Source organism: Nothoprocta perdicaria, unplaced genomic scaffold, assembly GCF_003342845.1.
Source record: "Nothoprocta perdicaria isolate Ctin4 unplaced genomic scaffold, notPer1 scaffold_161, whole genome shotgun sequence".
Lineage (NCBI taxonomy): Eukaryota > Metazoa > Chordata > Aves > Tinamiformes > Tinamidae > Nothoprocta > Nothoprocta perdicaria.
Genome location: NW_020454772.1, coordinates 1,730,925 through 1,755,544, shown reverse-complemented (window position 1 = coordinate 1,755,544; position 24,620 = coordinate 1,730,925). Strand labels below are relative to the sequence as shown.

Genomic DNA, 24,620 nt, shown 5'->3' with positions numbered 1-24,620 from the left:
AAATATTCTGCATGTTTCGTGGTAGAAACGGATGGTGAAAATACAGGAATCAGGTTTATAAGGGGTGAACACAAGCTAAACTTGGATTCTACCAGTAACTGTGGAGTACAAAAAGGTCACCTCTTAGCAGGTTAACCAGTCCTAGATGCTTTTGCTTCTCCAGTGGTACTGCCTCCAGTTTGGATACAGCTGAAGACCATTCTGATTTTAAGTCTGTCAGCAATTCCTTCCCTGTAAAAGACCCGAGTTTATGAAACTGCACCCACAAATGGGCTTGTGTTGCAATGCAGAAATGCATAACAGCTGCACTGGCACTACAGAAAGTTCAACAAATTAGAAGCAGACATTGGAATTACTCAATGGCAACCAAAAATGATGACTAAGAAACTATAATTCCCTTTCAGCACATTTTAAGGATATTGTTCTTGGTTCAATCCTTTGGGCTTTCTTCAATGATTATGCGGAATTTAACTGGCTTGCAGGATTTAGTCTTTTTCTGGAAATCCTCCTTTTAATTTTACCAAATGGTCTCGTACCAGCATTTTGTGCCACGCCTTTTTTTTTTCCCCTTCTTGTAGCAAAGGCAAGATAAAGATCAGTATAAGGACTCTATTTCTGGCCATCGTGCACTCAAATTCATACAAAACATGTTTGGAGATGTGGCATTATACAGCATCTTTTCAAGTTTAATTTTTAAAAGTAGAATGAGGCACATTACATAATTCTGGTACTATAAAGAATGGAAGTCACTTATGCAAGAAATCCCCAAATTAAATGATTCATCAAGTAACTGAAGACTAGTGAAAACTGCAAGCTAAAATTGTTGGAATTGCTGAGATCTTGGAGAAAACTTGAGACATCTTTTTTTCCTTTGAATAAATCCTGCTATGTCCTTCTCCTTTAAAATAATAGCACAATTTGCTTTTTTTTTTTTTTTTTTTTTTTCATTCATTTAATAATACCCATAAATCTTTTTGCTGATGACAGCACCTACGGCCAGGCTCCAGGGGCATCCTGGAGCTATGGAGCCAGGGGCATCCTGTGGAAAGGCACTTGCCTTCCTTGGGACCACAGCAGGACGGGACAGCATCAACCAGATGGGACCTTTCAGAAACAAAGATCCTGGTTTGGAGCCAAGTTTAATTCTAATCCAAAGCAAAAAGAAACGCTGTAGTGGTAACATGGATGCTGACTGGCTTTGATAGAGAATATTTTCCAACATTTCTTAGGATATATCAATAGGGTGATGAAATATTGTGAATGCATAACAGTGGTAAAGAAGCGATGAGTGCAATGTTCGCAATTTAATACAGATGGGACTTTTCCTACAAACTCTTCCTTTCACAAGCATTGTTATTTATACCCTTTCTCAGAAAAGGGTGCAGGATCAGAATATAAAATATTAGACATTATCATTTCATGCTGGAGAGATAATGAGCTTTATATATATTTTTCTTCTTTTTTTGTGGGAACAAAACTATGTAACTGGTTTGGTACTGTCTGGTGCTGCCAGTACCAGAGAGCCTTAATACGCTAAACCCTCAATCCTGTAGGCCAGTGGCTTCCCAGAAGGGTCTATACAAACTACTCAAGACCTTATGTGTTGGGCTTGGAAATGGCTACACTCTATAAAAAATGTTTTTGTATTTATTTTTTAAAAAATTAGCTTTACAAAAGACTTTTCCCTTTTTTCTTTTTTTTTTTTTTTCTTAAAGATATCATTATCTACAGGAACCCATAAAAATTTCTCCATATTTACATCTAGATAACTAATCATCAACAAATATAATATTGTGAAATAAAATATTGAAAGTGAATATTCAACCTTTTAAATAGACATTTGGCTCACAGCATAAACAACAGAAAACAAACAAAACAGAACGAAACAAAAAGATCTGCTCTTCTACAAGCCTGATCTTTTCCTTTCAACAAAAGATTAAAGAAAAAAGAAAAAAAGAAAAAAATGTAAGAATATTTGTGGGATCAAATATGCTGCTTCTAAGCAGAATGCCAGCAACAAACTGCTCCCATCCAGCACCTCACACTGGAAAGCCAAGTTCTCCGAAGCTCATGTGAGTGGTTGCTGGGACATACAAGTGTCCAGCACAGGGCCGGCACCTCTCCCCCTGCTTTTTGTCTAATGCACCATTTGCCTTTTTACTCTAAGAAAGTGCATGACCACCCCCTCAAATCCTTCTTTTGCACTTATAGAGATGGTAGTTTAGCGTCCCTCTTACACGACGTATGTGGCTGCTGATGCGCAGGGGCGGAGGGCTAGGGTAGAAGGATGGCAGTGTGCCCGACGTGCACGCACTCTTGCTCTCCTCTCATTCCTGCACGCGAGTGTGTGCCTAACTCCTTGTGGAAAATAGGCTTGGTGCACATTCCTTCGGCCAGAAGCCTGGAAAGCGCCCAGGAGGAAGAGAGGAGAAAGAGGAGCCCCTGCAGCCAGCAGCCCATGCCACCATGGAGTGCAGACTGGGGTGCAGAGGGCTCCTGGGATCGCAGGGTTCCTCACAAAGGGGTGTGATTTCCTTTTGGGCACAAATTTTCTTAAATCAGGCTTTCTGCTTGCTGCTGTGCACCAGGACATGTGCTACATCTAGCCCAACCTCCAGCTTTGCTGCTGCTAGAGCAGCACCACACACAACCACCCGGCTCTGCGCATGCACCCCTGTATGTTGGCAGGAGATAGGAGCATCCCTGAAACGTGTCGCAACTTCTACCCCAGGGTGTTAAGAGCCAAAGCCACTTAACCGGTACCTCGCTGTTAACTGCAAATGGGCTGTAGAAGCAGCATTTCCGTAGGTAACTTCCTTCTGTAAATATCACAGTGACCAGAATATATCATTAAATGCATTTTGCTGAAGTGTGCAGCCAATACCCCCTGGCTATATGTTCTTATATAATTCCACCCCTCCCCGCCCTCCCACCCCGATCTCTTTAAAGGATGTCTGTAAAAGCCGGTGTCGCAGTGTGAAAGCTTCCTTGAGCGTAGGAGTTTAACCAATGTACCTCACCATAAAAAGGAAAGAGAATCAAATGAAACAGCTGTAGGCGCATTATCCCGTACTTCTACAGTGTTGTGTCTAAATGCTGTGCTGGCTTGAGAAAGAGTCTGTGCACAAGTCAATATCTGTCTTAGAATACTGCTGTAAATATTGTCATTGGTTTGGTTCTATGGTTGTGTTTTCTTCTTCCTGCTTGGGCTTCCCTTTCTCCTCCTCCTCCTCCCTGATAGCCTGGATTTGTTCTGAAGATGGGTGCAACGTGGCTTGCTCTGCACCCGGCTTCTCTGTCCCAGCTAACCTTTCCTCATCTTCAATCACCTTCTTCCACATTTTATGGTTCTGGAGCAGGTGCTGTGTGATCTGACAGTAGATTTTCCTCCTCTTGAACTTCTTCTTTCCTGGAATATACCACAAGAAATTAATGCACTCCTTGTTTTTTTCAAGGGAGGGAAGAAAGAGAAGAGTGTGAAGATGAAGGAAGCACAGCAGGTATATGCTGACATGGAGGACTTTGGCTCCAACATATTTTTAAAACCGCAGACTTAAATGAAAGGAAAATCTAGGAAAGCAGGTCCCTCCAAACTCCCGGGAAGCTATTCGCTCGTCTAAGTCCCAGCTTTGCCCCAGGAGAGCCTGCCAGCTGCTCATGACCAGGCAGCTTATGGAGACTGCTATTGCTTGAGTGGTTATGCTCAAAACCACGTTGCTGAGCTGTTCCTGCCCTCTCTCTTTGCCATCAAGTATTTGAGGTCACTGATCAACCTGCTTCATGACACAGATATTAACCCTCCACAAACAGATCTCTGTTCTCTGCTCTAGAAAGCAAATTAAATGGGGGAAAAAAACCCACCATTTTGTCTTCTCCATGCTTCATCTCTTATCCGAGCAGGACTTATGGTTTATAAATAAGCAGGGATTAAAAAGAAAAGGAGGGAACCTCTTCCTATGTCCCAAAACCCAGGGTTTACCATTCTACATTTCACTGGAGATAATCTTAAAGCCTTTGCAAAGTGTCTTTACAACATCTGAGCTGGATAACTGATATCCAAGTGACCAGAAATACCTGATCAGGATAACCAAAGTGATGTCAGATAGCCAAATATTACAGGGAATTTTTGCTCGTCCCTGATTTTGAAGCATCAGTCCCCTGCTGTTACTCTACAAAATGCTTTTGCCACTGGTCCTTCACAAGGCTCCTTGTACAGCTTTGCTCTCTGAAGTGCCTGTTTTTGTGTCTGTCTACTCGTTCCAACTCCTTATCACTACAAAATGCGAACAAGTTTCCCCTGTCATTAAGAGCAGCAAAGGCACTTACAGCGCTGAAAAAAAAAAACCTTCCAAGGGTCGCTGCTGATTTCTTTGGAAAAAGGAAGGTGACGTAAAGAATGTTTTGTACCAAATAAATTTGTGTGGATTAGTATTTGCAGGTTGTCCAAAGTATGTCTGTGTCAGGATCCAAAGCGTTTAGCCCCCGAAGCTCTTGAACCGGGAACAAAGCGCTTTTCATGGAGCGCGGACCAAATCCAGCTCAATCCTTCATTAGCAGCACTCGCTCCCTGCGGGCACCCTCCAGGTTTAGCGCTAATAAGGGACCCCTGTGCTGCTGGGCTGCAGCAGGAGGCTGTCCCCCAGCCTTCCCGGGTGACCCTGCACCTTGCTGCAGTGTTATTTCTTGCCCCAAACGCTCAACACTCGCCCCATTTAACTCTTACCCTCTCAGGGCTTCAGCTGCTCTTTAATGGCAAATGATTCAGAAAAAAAAGATGGATTTTAAGCAACCCTGAGCATTCCTGTGGCAGGTAACATGGTGGGATTTCCCAAATTCTGTCTTCCTAACACTAAGTTTAATAGGTATAAACTTCTGATAAAGTGCAAGACTCCTACGTCCATACAAAGGATGCACGGCTACCTGATTCAGCTCCACATCCCGGCACGGAGATTTTACAGGGTCATAAGAAAACATTTTAACATATTGGTATGAGAGGGTATGCGGTATGAGGGCCCTGCACTGGGGAAGGGAGCTAATTTGAAGTTTGTGTTTTTTTTCGCTAAGTTTCACTAACACAAACTACAAAAAAGTAGGAAAAAAGGCAAGGAAGAAAACAAACACTCATCTTTCTTTTTCACCTTTTTAAAAATCAGTACAACTAACCCAAACACGTTTCACTGTTTAAGTAAAAGAGGTTTATTTCACAACTAAAATATGGCAACTATAAAATCCCCAGATGAATGCAGCAAAATAATTTGAGGCAAAAAAGCAAATTTTGCTTCTCCAGAAAATTCTTTGAGCATTTCAGATATTTAGAAAGTAAAAATGTACAGTAGTAAAAAGATTTGAGTTTTCAAGACTTTAGATATAATGACTCCTAATGTTTTTAAAAGAAAAAACGTCTGAGAGCAATAGATTGAATACTGAAATACTGACATGGCTAAGAAAGGAGATAAGAGGCTAATAAAAACGATCTATTTTCAGTGTGGCAAAGGTTAATAGTGCTCTGTGCTCTGAACTTGAGAGCAGATTTTCCCTGACTTCACTACCAGCAGTTCAGAAAATAAATGAATACAGGACTAAGGCAAACAGAGACTAGTGGGATTTCAAAAAAAGGTGAGACACTAGAATGGATACATGGGAACACCCTTATATAAATACTCTTCCCTTCCATAGAGCGATATCAAGTCCAATGCTTGGGCGTATTGTTGGTTACTAACTCCATAAGGATTCCTTAAGGTAAAAAATTTCATAAATGCCAATGTGCTACAGAAAGATACGGTTCTGTCTCCTATTACAGTGATGATCCTGGACAGTTGGTAGATCAGGAACTGCTAGAATAAGCATCTATGTGTTATATTATTTAGCATTTCCTGTTCTCACTAATGTTCTTTGCATACACGACCCTGATAAACTTAAATATATGTGCTTGCGTGTTTATGAACAAGAAAAATGATTTCTTAAGTACAAAGTATATACCCCTGCATCTTACTATGGATAAAAGGCCTACCTTGCAAATTGGAAGACCTAGATTTTAATTCCAGGCCTTAATCCTTAATCTGATGTATTGGCAGTGTTCAGTGCCTCATAAGATCTTTCTATTTCTCAGCTTCCCCAACAGACAGTGTGGATAACGCTACTCAGTGGGGCATGGGAAGGTGCCAGGAAGAATAGAAAATGCAGTGCTATTAGAGAAAAAGCTGTGCATTAATTAATGTATTTAGCAGTGCATTGAAGGCTGGAGATTTTTAGAAGTATAATATATAGAGAGGGACAGAAAGTTGACCTGGAAGAAGGAAACAGAAGAACAAGAGTAGGAGGAAATTCACAGGAAGGAGCAACAAAAAAGAAATGGAATGGTAATACATGCAGGATTAAACTAGTAAAAGAAACAGGTCTACAACTGCAGCCTTTCCTCTTAAAAATAGCTTCCAACAATTTCTGGAGAACATCCAAACTAGAAGGTTTCTTTCTTCTCAGCATGGCAATCATGGCTCTCCTGAAGGAGAGGCAAGAAGACGACCAGCTGGGATGTGGCCCCCAGCACATGATATGACAAAGCACAACACCCTCCTCTGCTCTCCCCTTGCGCACATTGCGTGGCAAACTGATGCATTAAAGCACTTCTGCTGTTAAAAAGCATAATTTCCCTGAGCTGTATTGTACTATTGCTTTGCATCATGGAAATGATGATCTCATGGAAATGATGAGTCCTTTCTTTGAAAATTCTTCTCCCATCCTTCCTTTCTTCAAGTGGGAAAAATAGATGCAGTCTACTAATATCAGTGCTGAAACACTGTGAAATGCTGTTATGCACAAGATTATCTAAATAAAAATCCATCACCCTAAACCTCAGCTGAAGGTATGAATAACCATTAGATATTCAACAGCAACATGTACTGGTCCTCAACCATGCTGCTTCTCAATAGCCAAGGCAACTGGCTATGTACCGACCTCACTGAGGACAGCACTGAGCCACTCTTGAGTTTGGAGAGGCTTTGACTTTGTTCCCTTGACATGTGAGAGGCCTAAGTTCAACCTGACCAGTTGATTGGCTCTTATTGCAAGAGTGCTTCATTTGTGGTCAGAATATTCCATTTATTCTGTCGATAACCAGGAACACTTACTGGATTCAGCATTTTCACAAGTTTCCATTTCTGCTGTTTCTTCCTCTTCCTGCTCATCAGTGTCTCCTGATTCATCACCATCTTCTACCCATTTTCCTGGCATGAGCCCTGCTGAGTCATAGGAGTTACATAGTGGTCCCACGATGTGAGTAATGAAGGACTCCTGGAGGTGAGCCAGCTGAGGGGCAGAGCGATCCATGAAAGGGCTGATGGGCAGGCCAAGGCTAGCCTCTTCATCACCCTGGAGATGAAAAATAGCTGTGATTTCTCTGAAGTAAAGGAAACAAAGCCATGCCACTAAAAAAGAGTAATTAGTACACCAAACCAATTAAAAATGCCAAGAGAAAAATAATTTAACTATAATGACACTTCTATAGCATGTCAGCGTGATGTAATCACAGTGCTGTTTCAGCCATCACATTAAATGATTAATCAAAGTTACAGCTCTTTTCTTCTCAAAGGACATGCTACCAAAATCAAGAATTTAATGCAAAGTGATGCCTACCTCCCTGCCATGTATCTTACACTGCAATTGTGGAAGTCTGAAAACAAAGTTCTCTTTCTCCATATTGTTTACAAATGCAACTTCAGATTTTGTGACTGTTAGCTCTTTCTCCTTGTAATCTGACATCTATTTGTGGGGGACAAAACTGAACTGCTCAGAGCAAGAACTATCTTACTGAATGAGTTGTCCTATGAATTTTGTCCTTGCAATACATAACAACAAGGAGAACTCTCCTTGCCTTTGGGTCATATCTATTTACCTGTCTCCTAGGAAAACTATAATGATTCATCAAAGTAGAGGTAATTCAGAAGCACACAATCTTCCCACAAACCTCTTTGCTAGCTTTTCTTGGGGGCGTAAGGGAGGTATGGGAAAATTTTTCTCTCCCTCCTCTGAGGATCAAAAAGAAGGTTAAGCTTTCCTGCAGAATAAGTTTTGATGCTATTATTCACCCTTACTAAAGTAAATGTCTAGTGATATCAGTGGAGTTTTCAGGGGACTAGATATGTTAAGACTGGATCGATAGCCTCTTCTTCAAATAAAAACAAATAAAATCTCAAGGCAGTTATGAAAACAAATTTGTTAATGCAACAGAGAAAATTGCATTGGAGAATGAGAATTAGTATTGGTACAGTCATTCCTAGTTTCCATTGAGTTACAAATTGCCTGCACTTATTTCTAAATAACCTTCATGGTTCAAAAAATGATATGGATAGTGTGTTTGAGTCAACACCCTGATGAGAAGCTCAAAAAATATGAGATAAATTTTGAAACAGGTATCACAAGTGTCTAACTTCCTTAAGTTTTCTTATTTCAATCTATCCAGGAATGTACTGCTCAATCAAACATGAATATCAGTGCTAAGAAAACACTAAAATGTGACATCCATTCTTGGGACAGCAAGCAAATTAAGAAAGGATGGCAGCCCTCTCTTCTTCACAATAACATCTCTGGCTGCATGGTTGAGAGTTGCCAGCACAGGAATGAAATTTGACCATTGAAATGTTTACAAATTCTTTTTTCATGTTCAGGTAAAAATTATTTATGATGTGAAATATTTTGCAGGACATTTTTGATACTTTCTAATATATGTCTAACAGGCTGTCTTCTAACAAAGATACTGAGCACTTGGATGGAAAATGGAAACATGGTGCAACAATATGGTACAGGGCTTTCAATGTTAGTATTCTGTATGTTTTTAATAAGGGTTGTTATTTACAGGGGAGTTAGAGTCTTCAAAGTATTTTTTTATTAAAAGACATTCAAGAAAGATACTATTTTCATACATATGTATGATCTTCTGATGACAAATATTCTGGGGAAATTCATACTTTACATAAAATTTTCTTTTTTCAGAAATGAGAAAGGAATACCTTCTCAATGCAGAAAAGAATTACATGATCAAAAGCATGGTGAAGATGATCTGATAAACCCCTCATAGCATTTTATATTATGAAAAAAAAAAAGAGTTTTCATCTAGTTTTAACCAGCTAAGAATATAGCTGGTTACTGATGCTGGAAGTCCTAAGAAGAAAATAATCTCAGTATGGCAACACATAACACACACAAAAAACAGTACAGTGAACATATGTCTTGCATTGAAAGAAATCCCTAATACATTATATTGATTACCCAATCTCTTGGGTTGCAAACCAAGAGTTCAAAAACTTTTGCACACAATTTCCATGCCAAAAGGAATGCCATTAGTAAGAATAGTAAATGAATTATTCTGAATCATAATTTGGAATCTCAATTCTCTTTTTATTATTTTTCACTTACAAGATCATCCTCAACAGGACTTTAGAGTAGCTTCCAAGAGCATGAATACATTTAATAGAACACCTGGATGGAAAATAGAGCTCTCCCAAAATAGATTCTTACTGTGGAATAGATAACACCACTATTTTCCTCCCAAGCTTGATTCAAAGTTCAGTGTGCTGGAGCACTCACTGTCCTCTGGTATTAATTATGCCAGATCCATGGAGAATCATTCCATATACTTGATTAGCAAATTTTGTTTGCATGCATTGGTGCCCACATATACTACGATCATCATGAATCACTCACACTCTTAAGAACTGTGTTGCAAAGGCAAACCAGGAACCAGCAAATACCCCATTGGATATGTATTTATTTACCTGTTCATAAAACTCATTGACAATGCCTTCTGTCCACTGCAGATGCAAATCTTTGCATTTGGCAGGCCCATTGATGTCAGCCAGTTTGATGCACATTTGGCAAACCAGCAGGCGGTCGTTCTCGTTAGTCCAGTCAATTCCAACATCATCGTTCACCTAGCAGGAAGAAAGAGAAAAACTATGGCAGCTATCCTGGGCAAAAGAAGGAAAGTCTGCCCTGGGACATCCTACGGTATATTCAGGTACTTAACAAAAATCATGGAGGTCAGTTATACCAAAGCTGAAATTTACACTTATCCACAGATCAATCCAGAAAATGAAAAATAAGTGGAAAATAACGAGCATTAAGGTAAATTATGAGAAACTGATATTTAGAAAATACTGCAGTTGTTTGAAAGTATTATCAGGCAGATAAACAAATGCAAGCTTTCTATACCATTTTCCAATAAGTTACTGTCTTATTTACCTGTGAAGATTAATTATCAGCAAATGCCATGCTGATGTATTTACAGAGCATGAAGAGGGATGTTACCAAACCTATGGTCCCATTTCAACATAGTATGTGTGGAAGGTTTCTATTTTTTTTTCCCTTCTCTCTTTTCTTCCCATGCTTCACGCTACTCCCCTAATAAAATGTGCAGGGGTCTCACACTGCTACCGCTTGCCCCTTTCTCCTGCTGCTGCTGTGTGGCTCAGGCTCAACTAGTGCTAATGCCTTCCAGCCCCTCACCTGCTGCCAGGGCACTGAACCTGCTCTGTAGGTGCAGATCCACATGTGGAGCATGAGCTGTCTCCCTGGTGCCAGAAATCACACGTTTCCAGTCTTCTTCATCATGAGATTATTATATTCTGCAATTCTTAACTTTGCAGATTGCACAAGTTGTCTGTGATATGAGTCGTTACTGCTGTTAATCACACTTTCCATTCTTAGTCTTTTCTTCTATAACATCCCTTAGTGTAAAAAGGACTGTCTTTCCCCATCTAACTGATCTTTGAAATGCAACTCCCTCTTTAGACCAGTGCCTTGATCATCAAGTACGCACAAGTTGAGAAATTGTTGTGTTATGATGAGATAAAACTTCCTTCATTATTTCTTGGTGGTACTTTCCAGATTGCATGCTTTTCTGGTGGGACAATGCTTCCATGACACGTGCTTGCACAAACCTGCTATAGAGAAGGATCTCATCTCTCTGACTGCTGTCCTAATACACAAAACTACAAGTCAGCAACTCAGTCAGTAACATGATCATTTAGAGCTAATGTTATCAGTGCTCAGGCACCTCCACCCAGAAACAAACATGTCATGCATGATCTCTGAGACCACTGCAAAAGCAGTTTTGCTAACCAAAAATAAATACTTTCCTTTTAATATGGTGACTATTCAGGGAAAACGAAGCTCAGCAACAACACGGTCAATATTTTCAGCTTCTCCTTAACTTTTAATTTGGTGTATAAGTATTCAAGCAATCAAGAGAGAGAAGGAAGTTAACAGCAGTTATTTGAAATCTATAGTGAGCTACCAGGACGTGATACACCAGACAGCACTCCTAATTATTTGCAGTGTCTCAGATATCTCCTTGCTATGGTTACACCTAGCATTTTCCAGCCTAATAGATTTAAACCAAATTTAATTTTCAGTTATGCCAACACATTGCATTTACAGCTCGTCCAGCTTGCCCATTTCCACAGCTAAGACCGTCTGTCTCTGTGACAAAGCCACAGCCGTCACTGGTTTAGCTTGTCCTTTCTCATTGATTACTGAAGGTCACAGAAGGGAAGGTTTGATTGAAGCTGTCAAATCCACAGGCTCCAAACAGCCTAAATTCACTGCGTTTTATGGTCCGTGCCCCTGAAGGGTGGCAATCTGCCAATATGCTTAATGCTTTGAGAGAAAACTAAGTGGGATGAGAGTGGTCTCAGAGTTTCAAGTTAAAACCTAAAGAAACCACTTTGATATCACCAGAGGGTTTGGAGATCTGGCTGGCAGGGTCCTCAAACCTTTATAGATTTAGAGGTCAGTGCTCTGTGTACTTTGGACCATAATTTAAGGCCTTTCTTTACAGCTCCTTTCAGCATGAGAAAGAGAGAAGTTGAAAGAGGAATGAAAAATGATACTAGTCTTATATTCTGAGGTCTCAACATTTCAGGATGCAGGTCCATCCTAAGCAATACCACAAGAAAATATTTTTCTGTTTCACTAAGACAGCTAGGAGGTCTCAGTCCAGGACTAGAAACAAGCTGTGCTTGGTATTACACACACAAAAAAGAAGGCAGTGTCAATTCCAAAGAAGGCATTATCTAGACCTGTAGCTTTGAGGGACAATGGAGCTCAGTAAAAAGTGGCTTGATGGCTCGTGATTTCCAATAAATTACACAGAAATGCTACTTTTTAATTTTTTTTTTCTTTCAGAACAGGCTCCTAGTGTTATGATTTTGTGTATACTGAATGGAGAGAGTGCACAAGATCTTTAACAACTTTTCTCTTAGAATTACCCCTCCAAAGGGAACAGAAGGATCATCCTTCCACAGCATTTGAAATTCACATTTCAGAATTGTTATGATTTCTGGGCTTTTCTAATACAATAGTAGGATTAAACTGACAAAAAAGAAACAGTAAATAATTAGTTATTATGGAATCTTGCTAACAAAGCTTTCTACACAACCTTGTGGCCGTAGGTAAAAAAAGGCATCTCACTACTGAATTCACCATGAAAGCTGCAATTTTCACTCTGATGGCCTTCTGAAAGAACAAGCAGCCTTGTTTTGTGTGTCTAGTTCCTTCTCCCAGTAAAATCAGCTTTTCCCTACTCAGTCCCTTCTGTCCTGATACAGTAGAGGGCATGGGCAGGAGACTGTATCTTTATAGTGTGTAATAATGATAGTGTCTTTCTGCTTCCACATCTGCCTCATTTGTGTGCTGAGTACAGCATATCCTATACTATATAAATAGGACATAAAGAATATATGATTTATATGAAGAACTATATAAATATATTTATGTAAGTTCAACTAAGTTTAAATAAGTAACTAGTAAAAATTAAAGTCATTAATAATGAACAGAATGTTTCACAGCAGCAGAATGTACATCTGGAAGAAAGAATGACACATCAACTTCTTCAGTCTTAACCACTGTGATACTACCAAGCCCTGCAAACTTTTCTGATCATACACCAGAAACCTGAACTCATCCCATTACCTTGGCATTGAATCTGGCAACAAAATCAAAGTGTTTCTTCAGGTCAGTAGCCAGAATTGCCTCAATGACAAGGAAGCGGAAATGCTTGAATTCCACATGGTCGAGGTTGACTAAGAAGTTGTACTCTGGCCGGGACATGAACAGGTTCCAGGCAGCAGCTGCGTGGTGGTTCTCCAAAACAGAGCGGTCATTGTACAGCACAGCCTGCAAAAGCAACACACGCAGCTAAAAGCTAAGAAACTTCTTAGCAGAGGAGATGCTGCAACACAGAAATAGGAATGACAGGAGGATAACGGATGAGAGAGGTTCAGTTGATTTTTTTTTTTAATATTGACTCAGGTTTCAACATGTGATTTTGGCAGGACAAGTCGTAGAATTCTGTATCATTTGACAAAACTGCATACTATGACAATATATTAATCTGTTTCTTTCCACATGTGAATGGCTAATGAAATATATATATTACTTATATGTGTAGTATAATCAGTATTACAAAATGTAGTACATCACTATTTCCTAGAATTACCATGATCTTCTTAGTAAGGGACTGTGTTTTGTTTGTATCTGGCAGTTCTATCCATAGCAAATTGATTCCAAATACAGAAATGGGGAAATTCTCTGAATTTTCTGTGATTTTTCTTGAGTGAAAAACCCTGAAGTTTGCATTTCTTTTTTTTAAGGCACACAGTCTGACAACATATGCGCAACCTGACAGATTTCTCAAGACTAAATCCAAAATTGGTTAAATCCTTAACCAGCCAAGAGGCATATACTGTGCTACCAGAGCCCCATTCCTGAAGGCAGGTGTTTAGTTCAGCAACACTTTACCATTATTGAAAGCTGATATTATTTGTGATGAAATAAACAGCAAAGAAATCAGATGCTGAAAATATATAAATTTGGTTATATCAAATTTAAAAGAAAAATGTAAATGAATTTTCAAACTTGGGTAGTACATTAAAGCTAATCATCTAACTTACTTGCTGATTTTTAAAAATGCAAAGCCACAGTACATATTTCTTAAGATAGATTTAAGGACAAAATATGTTTTTATCTTTCTGTTTAACTAGATAGACTATCTGGATTCTCAATCACAAAAAGAGATTGCAAGGTTTAGTAGTATTGCTATTATTTTATAGAGAGAAATCGAGAGAGAGCAAGATAAGATTACTTGCTCTTGGAGAGAGAGGAAGTTTGGGTCCAAACCAGGGGTAAATCTAGGATCCAGGGGGTAAATTCCGCATCTCTACCCGACTTCTCCCCATTAAGCCATGTTTTTATTCTTTCCTTGTCCACAGAAATGTTTTTTCAATATAGTATGCTGAAGGCAGGCAAGTCAGCTATGTAAGATAAGGAAAGATGATCTCATAATTAAGCCAGCAAACCAAACAGTGACTCAGAATTGCTAAGTTCAGCTGCCAGAATTGACAGCAATTTCTATGCAATCTTAGATAAGCATCGGTTCTCAATTTATAAATGGAGATGAATTTTTTCCCTACAGAGGCATATATAGTGATGTATTCATAAAAAACTTCAGCTGTTCATTGTCAGCTATACAGGTGTTCTTTATGTTTTAACTTTCTGGCCCTTGTTGCGTAGAACAATTCTTCCCTTATTTCACAAATAGTTAAGGATTCTAGATCAGTCTATAGCACATAAGTTTTTTAGTTACTATGGCATTTTATGAACATCTTAATACCTCCAGTAACTATACCAGAGGGTAGTGAGGGTGTAAGAAAACTCTTAATCAGTAATTCCCAAGTTAAGTGACTATTTTCTGTCATTTTGATATTCTACTTCACAGTACTTGATAGAACACCTCCGAGAAGCTGTAGGAAACAGTGGCTACAAGAAGTTGCTATCAAAGATCTTCCAAACTGAACAGGAATATTGTCCAAAGTTTGTTTACCTGAGGAGCACTCGTTGCTACCAAAAAGGCATTGGTCCTTCCTGGGTGATCATAATCATGCATGGCTGCAGCAACATAAAGAGCCATCAGCTCGAGAGCAGGGATGTTGCCAGCCAGGCATCCGTAGCTGTCGTCTGTAGGTGTGTAAGTCTTCGAAAACACATAGCCCATATGGCCGTGAGTGATCCCGCTGTCAGAATCTGAGCAGAAATAATTAAATAAACAGAAAAAAAATTCTTACCTTTTTCAGTGACTTACCAAAAAAGGTAGGAGCAGCAAAGCAGAAAGGGGTAGTATTGATGTACCATATACAACCAACACATCCTGACCTGGATGAATGCTTTCTGATACTGTGCACACATCCCAGTACAATACAGCATGCAGTTGGAAAAGAACAACCTCAGATCCTGCTCAGGATCTTCCTTCCATCCAGCAATGCCTATTCTCAGGCTACTTACAGTTTTATCAGCTACTGACAACAGGCTATGAATCGACAGCCATGCTGCTGCTTTGTGGATCACTCAACCCTCCCACTCCTTCCCCTAACTGCTCCAGCATATAGATCAGTCCTGGGGGCACCAACAGTCAGTGTTATGGATTAGCATTTATTATGGTACAGGTACGTGCTTTCTAGCCCAAAGGTCTAGGCTTTGAGTCTTGCCTGATAATCCTCTTAAACAGCCTCTTTTTGAACCAACTTGAACTTGTCCCCATCAGAGGCAGACACAGAGATGTGTCGCAAGTTTAATCTGCTTGCACAGATCTTGTATGCAAGTGAACAAGTGTAACATATGCCATGTAACATATGCCAAACCAAACCAAAACTCAACCCCCTTCACTCAGCTCATCTCACTTCACCTTCAAAGATTCTGACAAATCTTTGACAAAATTTTCTTTTCCCCAAATAAAACCTTTACCAACCAAAACATCCCTGAGTGTTTCAAAAGCAATATGCTTATCCCAGACAAACACCTCTGAAAAAATAGAAAGACAAATTTCTCTGTGGAACAAAATCCTGCTTTTTCAATAACTCCGTCAGCAAGTCCACAAAACACAAAGAGGTCTTCCAGTTGTTACAGCTCACTTTGGGGGAGTAAATAGGAAGGTACAGGAAGAGTTTCCTGTGTGGAGCAATCATAAAACAGTGGACAAGTTGGTTCATCGAACTTTTTGGAAGATGATAAGCCTCTCAGTTTAGAAACAGTAAGGAATGGTAAAGGGACCCTTCACAATACAGCCAAGCACTTGGATGTGCATGTCACTTTTGCCCACTGCAAGTGGTTTTGTAACAGCAGAACAAGGCAGGGTTTGAAAATCTGAGTCCATACTGCTTCTGGAGCACTAATACAGCTTCTAAGAAGAAAAAGTACTGTAAAAAGCAAGTGTTAGTAAATAGCAGCTATTATAGGTTACCACAGAGGCAGAGACTTACATCCACATTTTTATAAATGCATTTGTTTCTGGAAAAAAGTAATGGGTTTTGGAAGATGAATTTAATTCTCTTCAAAGTTATACAAAGATCCAACATGCTACTGAATTTCAAAGTCTTTAGAACAGCTACTGCACATAACTCTCAATCACTGGCTTTCTTCAGGCAAATTTCATGACAAAAAGCTTAAAAATACAGCATTAGCACATTTAAATCTACCTGAATCACTTGCTGACCCATGATCATTAATTACAGTCGGGAGTCCTGGGATGGGCTGAGTAGTAAGGTACCAAACAGCGTGCAGAACATCAGTTGCATGGATTCTGTTGTGATCTGCGAAGCAAAGCAAATGAGCCAACATTAAGGATATTTCTGAGAGAGGTAAACCAGCACCATCTAGTGGGTACTACCTGGCAATAAAATGAACAGATACAAATCAAACACTATGGCAAGCATAGAAAACAGCTATGTTTTCCTGTTTTCTGTAAATGCTCAGCTTTCTATTCATTAATGAGATGAAAGTAAGTTCAACAATATGTCTTACCCCTAGTCATGACATAAAAAAACAGCAGAGAAGCAGTGATATATGCCTTATAGGAAATATTGCAAAACAGGGAGCCTGAACAATGCTCCCAACTCCATTCCCTCACTTCAGTGCTTACCTTTTGCTAGTTGAAGGCCATGGGATAAACATTCACAGTTAACCTCTGATTCTATTAACATCAATGGAAAAAAAATTCCACTTCAGTAGCCATATTTTACCCAGCTTCTAAAAACAAGGCAGGTAACACCTTACTCTACGTAAGCAAAATGAGCAGCTGTGCTACTGGACATCTTGGTAAATAAAAGCTGGGATATGTGCACCCTGCACAGTCAAGCCAGGTTCTTTCTGGAGCTTTCCATTCAGAGATAAGACTTTAGGTCCTGGCCGCTGTATTCTGGCTTTCTATGAGCTCTCTTTGCAGAAATGAGAGATAAAATCCCTTCATTGGTGCGGCACCAGTATCTGGCCCAGATAGATATCTAAGTCCCTGGCAGAGGAGGTCTTGGCCATCTTGCTGACCCTGCAGTCTACTTCATATAACACTTGTTTGTGACAATTAGCTTAACAGCAGAACAGCAAGCAGCAGAGGAATGGATATTTTTTAAAAGAAGAAAGTGAAATAAGCACTGACTCTCCCCCAGCATTTCTCCAACTGCTGAAAACACCTCTGCCAAGAGAGCAATCTGCTCATGCAAAAGTTCGACGATGGCCACGCTAAAGGGTCTGATGCCTTTTGCTGGGATAAGAGCTGGACGAGCCTCCTATGAAATCTGTACAAATTCAGTCCAGCTGGGATAGTCACAATTAATTTTGTGTGAATAATTGATTTTTTCAGTGCAGCAACTAGAAGAAATAAACTAGTGCAGTCCCAGCAATTTGTTTGGGTTATTTATCCCTTCACAGAAATGAAAAACTGGAAGGAAATTCAATTTAGTACTAGACAAAACATTTCACTTGACTAAAATGAAGCATTTGTTAGAAAAGCCAAGGAAATGAAGGGCTAGATTCACAAAAATTCCTGAGACTCTATGAATAGTTAAGTGCTAAACAAAGCAGAACAGCTTTAGTAGGACAGACTGCGGGACATCCACCTATAGCTCTTGAGACAATAATCTGATGCTACAAATCCCTGCTCTGATTCAAACACGAGAAAGGATTTGGAATTGGGTCTCTCATTTTCCCACAATGCAGTCCAAACCACCTGGCTGGAGGGCATTTTGAGGTAGTTTTCCTTTAATCCTTTTCACGGTAACTATTCCAATTTGTATTTAACTATTTTAATAGAGACACAGACAGAAATAATATGATCTATTAAGCTAATATTTCAGATATTTTTCTTCTGGAAGATGGCAGAACACTGAAATGGGCGGTCCCACGTTCCTCAACACATGGGTTATATGCCAATTAAGAGGGGGAATATCCCTCTCCCTTCCCTTAAAACCAAACAATGTCCTGTGCAGATGAAGTGGTTTACTAAATTTCATTTGAATTAGTAAATAGCACTAGGATGATGGAAATATTTTTTTTCAGTGAATAAATGATTCACACTGAAAAATACCATCCTAACTGCAGTCACAGAAGTCTGTGCAGGATGCATTTTTTATCCTGGTTTACAAAGTTTGTCTCCTTTGGAAGCACAGCACTGCCACTGTGTACCAAATCCGGGTCTCTCACGGGGGAAATGTTTCAATGAATTCCAGATGGGGCAGCAGAGTAATGATACTTGCATCATTAGGAATAGGCACATCATCAGGAAACAGCTGTTTGTAGCCCTAGTAGCTTTAGATGTTTTTCAGCCTTGCAAATAATTTGCCATGGCTTATTATTAAACAGCATAAAACATTAAGTGCAATGCAAGAAAAAAAAAAATGATGTGGGGATGCAATACCAGCCTCTGACTACAGATCCATCCATGTGATGCGGCAGGGAAAAAAACAGGAGAATATTCTTCTCACAGTGCACAAGAAAACACACATAAGCGTGAAAACATTTTCATGCATTTAGTACAGTGTGCTATAGCTCTTGAACATTTCAGTCACCATTTTTTGATATTTGGTTTATTTAGACTTTGCACCACTGCATTTTGAAACAGTTTGGCATGTTAAGTGTGAGCTATGTTTTATCTGCAGAAATTACAGATATAGGATTCTGTGATATAGGACAGGTTAAGAAAAAGGAAAAAAAAAAAAAGGCAGCTCTTGAAAGAGAAAGTGTCTGCTGTAACTAAAGAGAGGAAAGTCTTATATTAAAAAAAAAAGTGTATAGATAACACCCAGGCCATTATCTGTTGGGAAATTTTACTTACAGGGTATCTCTCGGTATCCACATTCCAAGGCATGAAAGTAATTCATAAACTCCCGCACTGGAATTTTAAAGGTTTCAAATAGTCCCATGTCTTCAAAAAGTCTGTATGATACCTGCAAAAAAAAGGCAAAACCATCATCCTGCTAAATAGATCAGAAAGATTAAAATAAATAACAGATATGAAGAAAATTCTGCTAAATCATCTTGTTAAAACTTCCTTTCCTGATGGCAGCTTTCTCAGGAACATCACCTGATCCAGCCGTAACAACCACTTTTTTCATTTCTATGGAGATACAGTTATACAAGCAAATGCACGGACTATTAGTAACAAACAGTTCTTCTCATTCCTTCATTATATTCTTTCAAATGTTCTTTTTTTTCCCCCTTTTAGACTTATGGGTCCCCCATATTTTGCAAGCACCTCACAAGCAGCCACACATAAACGAAAATCTCCAGAGGTCCTTAGTATCTCTTTTAAGGAAAAGCTTCCCCTCAGACTATTCCAAAGAGCATTCATGAGTCAATTCACTTCTCAGAAAAAGCTGAGTAGATGAAGGACAAAATAACTTGCAAAAGACAAAAACCATGTGGATTTAACACATCATCTCCCTTCCCTTCCCCCTTTTTGGAAGGGAAATGACAAAAACTAGTTTTTCACCAGGATTTTGTGGACCGAATGCCTTAGGAAACAGAGCTACTTGAAGTCTTTATACTAGAGGGAAGGACTATGGATATTTGGGAGTGGATGCATAAGAAGGAAGGATGTGAACAGTTAGGGAAGGAGGTCACAAATGTAGGCAGTAATTACAGTAAAATGGAAGAGGTTGAAAACATGCTTGAACTTCAAAATGGAAACAACAGGACAAAATAAAATTACTGTACAGCCTCTTCACTTCTTTCACAAATTGGACCCTGAAGTCTTTCAGGTTTTTTATCCATTTGCTGTTGTTTCGGTCCTTTTGAAGCCATCTGTCTGGTAATGATGTGTTGGGAGCCAAATAATTTAAAGTATACTTGGAATGATGAGTGCTATATTGAAAAGAAAGTGTTGCAAATTCCATTTCTTGATTTCACACCTCAGTAAAAAACAAATGCCTATCTAGAGCCTTTTCTTTCTCTCTGCTATATAGACAGATCGCTGGGACACAAAGTTTAATGAACTGAAACTTCAAACGTCCTGCCAATGTGGATTCTTGCAGTAATTAAAAAAAAAAAAAAAAAAGAAGTGAATTTTCAGCATGAATTATCTTCCTCATCCTCAGTATTTCCTCCAGGAAGAAGGTACACAGGTTGAGTGTGGTTTCTGGCAACATCTAGGATCCCCCTTGGATGACATATCTGCCTGCTGTGATGCTGCTGCTAGCCCCAGCTCTTATTGCTGTTACTGCTGTTGCCATGTCAGTGCTGCTGGCAATGGGGTCAGAAAAATCACTGCTGGTGGTGATTTCTCCTTTGTGGCCTCTGTTGCTGGCCATAAAGGAAAAGCTCTTTATACTAAAGGAACTACTGAATCACAGTGTGCTAAAGACATGAGCATGAAGGAAAACTTTTCCAGAGAAGAAAGTGATGCTGTAATCATAGGAACATTCCTCTTGAAAACAGATTTTGAATAAGACAAGTTACATATATAATGTATATTGAGAATAAGAGAAGTTTCCTCTTTTTATCTATCATATGTTATTTGCCAGGTTCAAGAAAGCAAAGGTGAGCCAGTGTATTGCACAGGCCTCAAGGGCTTCTTTGCCCGTTATTCCATCTCTTTCAATTTTTGCATTCTACAGTTGGCCACTTCCTTTACCCATGTCCTAATTTTCTTCTATATATGTCTCAACTACTTCTTTTTACTTTTATTCCCCAGAATGTATTTCTTTCCTGTGCAAAAAGCATAAGAAAGAAAATTGAAATGGAAACTGTCACATTTTATACGTGTTAGCAGGTTTTATATATACATATATTTTAATGACAAATGTCTCAGGAGAACGCTTTCCACTTTGCAAAGGGAATGGATGTGCTACAGGACTCTGGCACTATTGAAAAGCGTACTTACAGAGAGCAAGGCACTTCTCAAAAATTACAACCTCAGAAAAGAACAAAGACATCTTTAAAATACTTAGCCCTGGAGGCAAAACACACAGGACTCTCCTGCTGCCCATATGTCCAGAAACTCAGACTGTAACTTGTACAAGTAACTAGCTTTGCATGGAGAACAGAATTTTACTGGACCAGGAGGTGGTGAAACTGTCCTCCAAGTAGGAACTGTAGCTGAACTGGGCAGGCTGCTTGGTCCGACACGGCCTCAGCTTTCACGAGGAGCATCCCTACACAGAGCACATGTTCCTGTGCACTGACTGCCCTACTGAGATGTGGTCTGCAAGGCAGGAAGGAGACAGTTCAAGAGGAAAATAATATTTGGCAGTTCATAGATAGGGAAAAAAAAACAGTGTCAGAGTCTGCTCAAGTTTTGCTCTGTGAAAATGCTATGGCATTCTCCTGTACTGTGGCAGAGCCAAGAGACTAATGTTCCACATATTTTGGATTAGGAACTGTATAAATTATGTTTACCTATCTGGAACCACAGCTGAATTCAATCTGCTAGTATTCAAATTTATAGCTAGAGAAAGAGAGTGTATTTTACACTCTAGTCTTAGATCTCTGGAATGCTTCATATTTCTAGCAAAACATCCTTGTACAAAGACAGGATGCAGAATACACTATTACTCTGTAGGACTTCAACTTACTGATCTACACTACCAATACCAGCTGGATATTTTAAAGAATTCATGTCATAAAAGCATGTTTTTCCTCCTTCGGAATTTCAATACATACAGATGGGAATGATCCACAACAGTGGAAAAGAAGTGAAGCTGATTGTGATGGATATGAATGATAGCCCTTCTCCAGGATTTGGAGTAAAATGACATTATTCTCCATGGTTACTGGAAAGCATAAGCAGCCAACCAAGTCATGTAGACTTTTAGGTAAAGTTTTCTTTCTTTTTGTCCGTCTTAACAATGAGGAGGAGGAAAGGGGTAACAGAAGGTCAGAGAGGAGAAAAGGGGATATTTGTGTCTTTCAGAAGTCAACTAGCTGTAATCTTTCTTTAAAAAAGTGAAACTTTGGTATTCATTGCTTTGAATTAACAATTTTTAGACAGTTTTCGTGCTTTAAAATTCTTCCCCAGACCATATGTTGCTTCACCAATTTCTCGGCAGTATCGTCCACTGACATTTCTGGCTGTGCTGCCTGAGCAAGAACAAATGTTTCTCCCGAATAATATCTAATGGCAGCTTTTTATAAAATTAGGATTGCTCTTCACACGTGCAGGCACACATAAATGGCTTTTTTTCGGGGGACACATGCCCAACAGTTCAGGTTTGCAGGCAGGTATTAATTTTGTGCTCCTTCCTCTGGCGCCCTTCAGTTTTCCACTCTGTGTGGCTTCCTCAGGCTTGATACTTGCAGGATAAGCTGAGGTCTGATAGCTGCATACGTCCCAGCTTTAGGCAAAACATTTTTCCACTGTAAAAGCAGCATGTGGTCCTCAGCCAGGCCCAGGCAACTGAAGATTGCCTTCATATTCAACTAGGATATGAAGGAAACACTCGCAGTAGAAGAAAAGGGAGACTGAACAAACAGAAAATTTGGCCAATGTGGCAACTTCTAAAGCATGTAAACACGTCCGCGCTCAAATTGCATGACTCTCTGGCAATAATGAGGCCCACAGATAAGAACTTGTCACTTAAAGTGTCCAGTTCTCCCCTCCAACAAATGCCACTACTTGCAAGGATTGCTGTGAACATCATGGAAATCTCCTCAATGACAAAATCCCCGTGGCTTCTTCCTTTAAAGGCTGAAATCCCTCTCTGCAGGAGTCACTCATGATGATGAAATGACCTCAACACTCTTGACACCATCAAGAGACCTGCACACATGCACAGCTACCATACCCCATCTCAGCATAACGCACGTACCAAGAGCGCAGGAGGCACCACCAGTATTTGGCCCTTCTCTAAGCCCCTGTATAGAAGGCAGAAAGAGCCCTGGAACTTAGGTCTATTCTTCTATACTTTCCTTATTCACTGCTTCCTTTCCATATCCAAGGAGTTTCTCTTCTGCAGGTTTTACTTTTTATACATGTAAGAATAGCACTATAAGCAAATGAAGACATAATCTAATGCCATGGTCTCTTGTGAAGCATCAACCCCTGCTGGAGAGCTTTGATGCTCCTTTCTGAAATAAGGCTGATATGTAAATTCCTCTCTAACTCCTATTATGCATATTTGTTAGTGCCACATTTAGAGCTCTTTCCACTGTAGTCTACACAAATGTTTATGGCTGCTGACTTGTTTGGGGTCTTTCTGTATGTCTAAATCAATTTATCTTTCCAAAAGGCAGAAACAGACATCTCAAACAGCTTTAAAGACACTAAGCCAGCATTTACTTTCTAAACTGAATGTTTCCCTAGAGGCAAATGTCAACTCCTCTTTGTTCCATCTCATAAATTTAACCTAGCAAGGCATACATAGTTAATTCAGCTTGTTAATTTACTTATTTTTTAATGGATGAATCCATTTAATAGTAAAAAGGAGAGGATAAACCACTAGAGCTTTAGTTTTCCTTTGTTGCAAATATATCAGGATATAAAAATTACACAAAAAAAAGACAATGCTCGGGTTGAAGAAAAAAGATTTATTTATTTCAGTTCTCTTACTTCTGAAAACAATTTTACTAGGAACATCTGAGTAGGTGGGGGAAAGAACTAACGGAATGATCTTTATTTTAAGAACAAAGTTGAACTTGTTAACATTCTGCTCTTGGGGAGTGAGTGTTATTACAAACAGATGTTATAGAAAACTGAATTTTGATCACAAATAGTATTTATTAAAAATTCTCCATTTATTTCATAGGTCTCATTTTGTGGTGCTGCACAACTGATACAGGGCTCAGTACGTGTACAAAGAACAGATGTGAGGAAACAAAAATGGGGAGCTTTACTGCAAACCGAGCGCAGCACAGCAGAACTGTCCAGAGAGGTTTAGCATTTTGTGCACCATGTAAAATGATTGAAATCTATGGAGGTACCCATGTAAAATCAGAAGAAAAGTTGGTCCACCCAGCATCCTACACTATCTGCATGTTACTGCTGTTTCTCCTTATGTTTCATTTATGATTTTGTAGCGTGCTTTGCTCTTAGGAAACACACAACCAAGATGAACTAGAAGCACATTTTCACTCTCATATTCACGTCCACTGCGAAACCAAATGATCATTTGTATCCATACCCCCACACAGCTGTAGTTGGCTATTTCCCTAGAACTAACCTAGAGAACTGGCAAGCTGGGTAAATATAGATGTTACTTGCCAATCTCCAGAATGATAAAAAGCCAAACCACAGAATAAAGCTGAATTCATGCAGTGGTTTTCCTGGTTGACCACTGGATAATTGAATGTAGCTGCATAATGGTTAA

At 39.4% G+C, this 24,620-nt stretch overlaps 1 protein-coding gene across 1 annotated transcript in view; it reads right to left on the bottom strand.

The window, feature by feature from the left end:
* Positions 1–2,885: 2,885 nt before the first annotated feature.
* The window catches only part of PDE3A (phosphodiesterase 3A), a 217,554-nt gene continuing 195,819 nt past the window's right edge, over positions 2,886–24,620 (bottom strand). The window contains exons 10-16 of the mRNA XM_026035574.1: positions 19,154–19,265; positions 16,524–16,637; positions 14,876–15,075; positions 12,967–13,170; positions 9,771–9,926; positions 7,128–7,368; positions 2,886–3,409 (exon numbers count right to left, since the gene is read on the bottom strand). Of these exons, the coding sequence (XP_025891359.1) occupies positions 3,165–3,409; positions 7,128–7,368; positions 9,771–9,926; positions 12,967–13,170; positions 14,876–15,075; positions 16,524–16,637; positions 19,154–19,265 (1,272 nt within the window). The 3' untranslated portion in view covers positions 2,886–3,164. The remainder of the gene's footprint in view (positions 3,410–7,127; positions 7,369–9,770; positions 9,927–12,966; positions 13,171–14,875; positions 15,076–16,523; positions 16,638–19,153; positions 19,266–24,620) is intronic.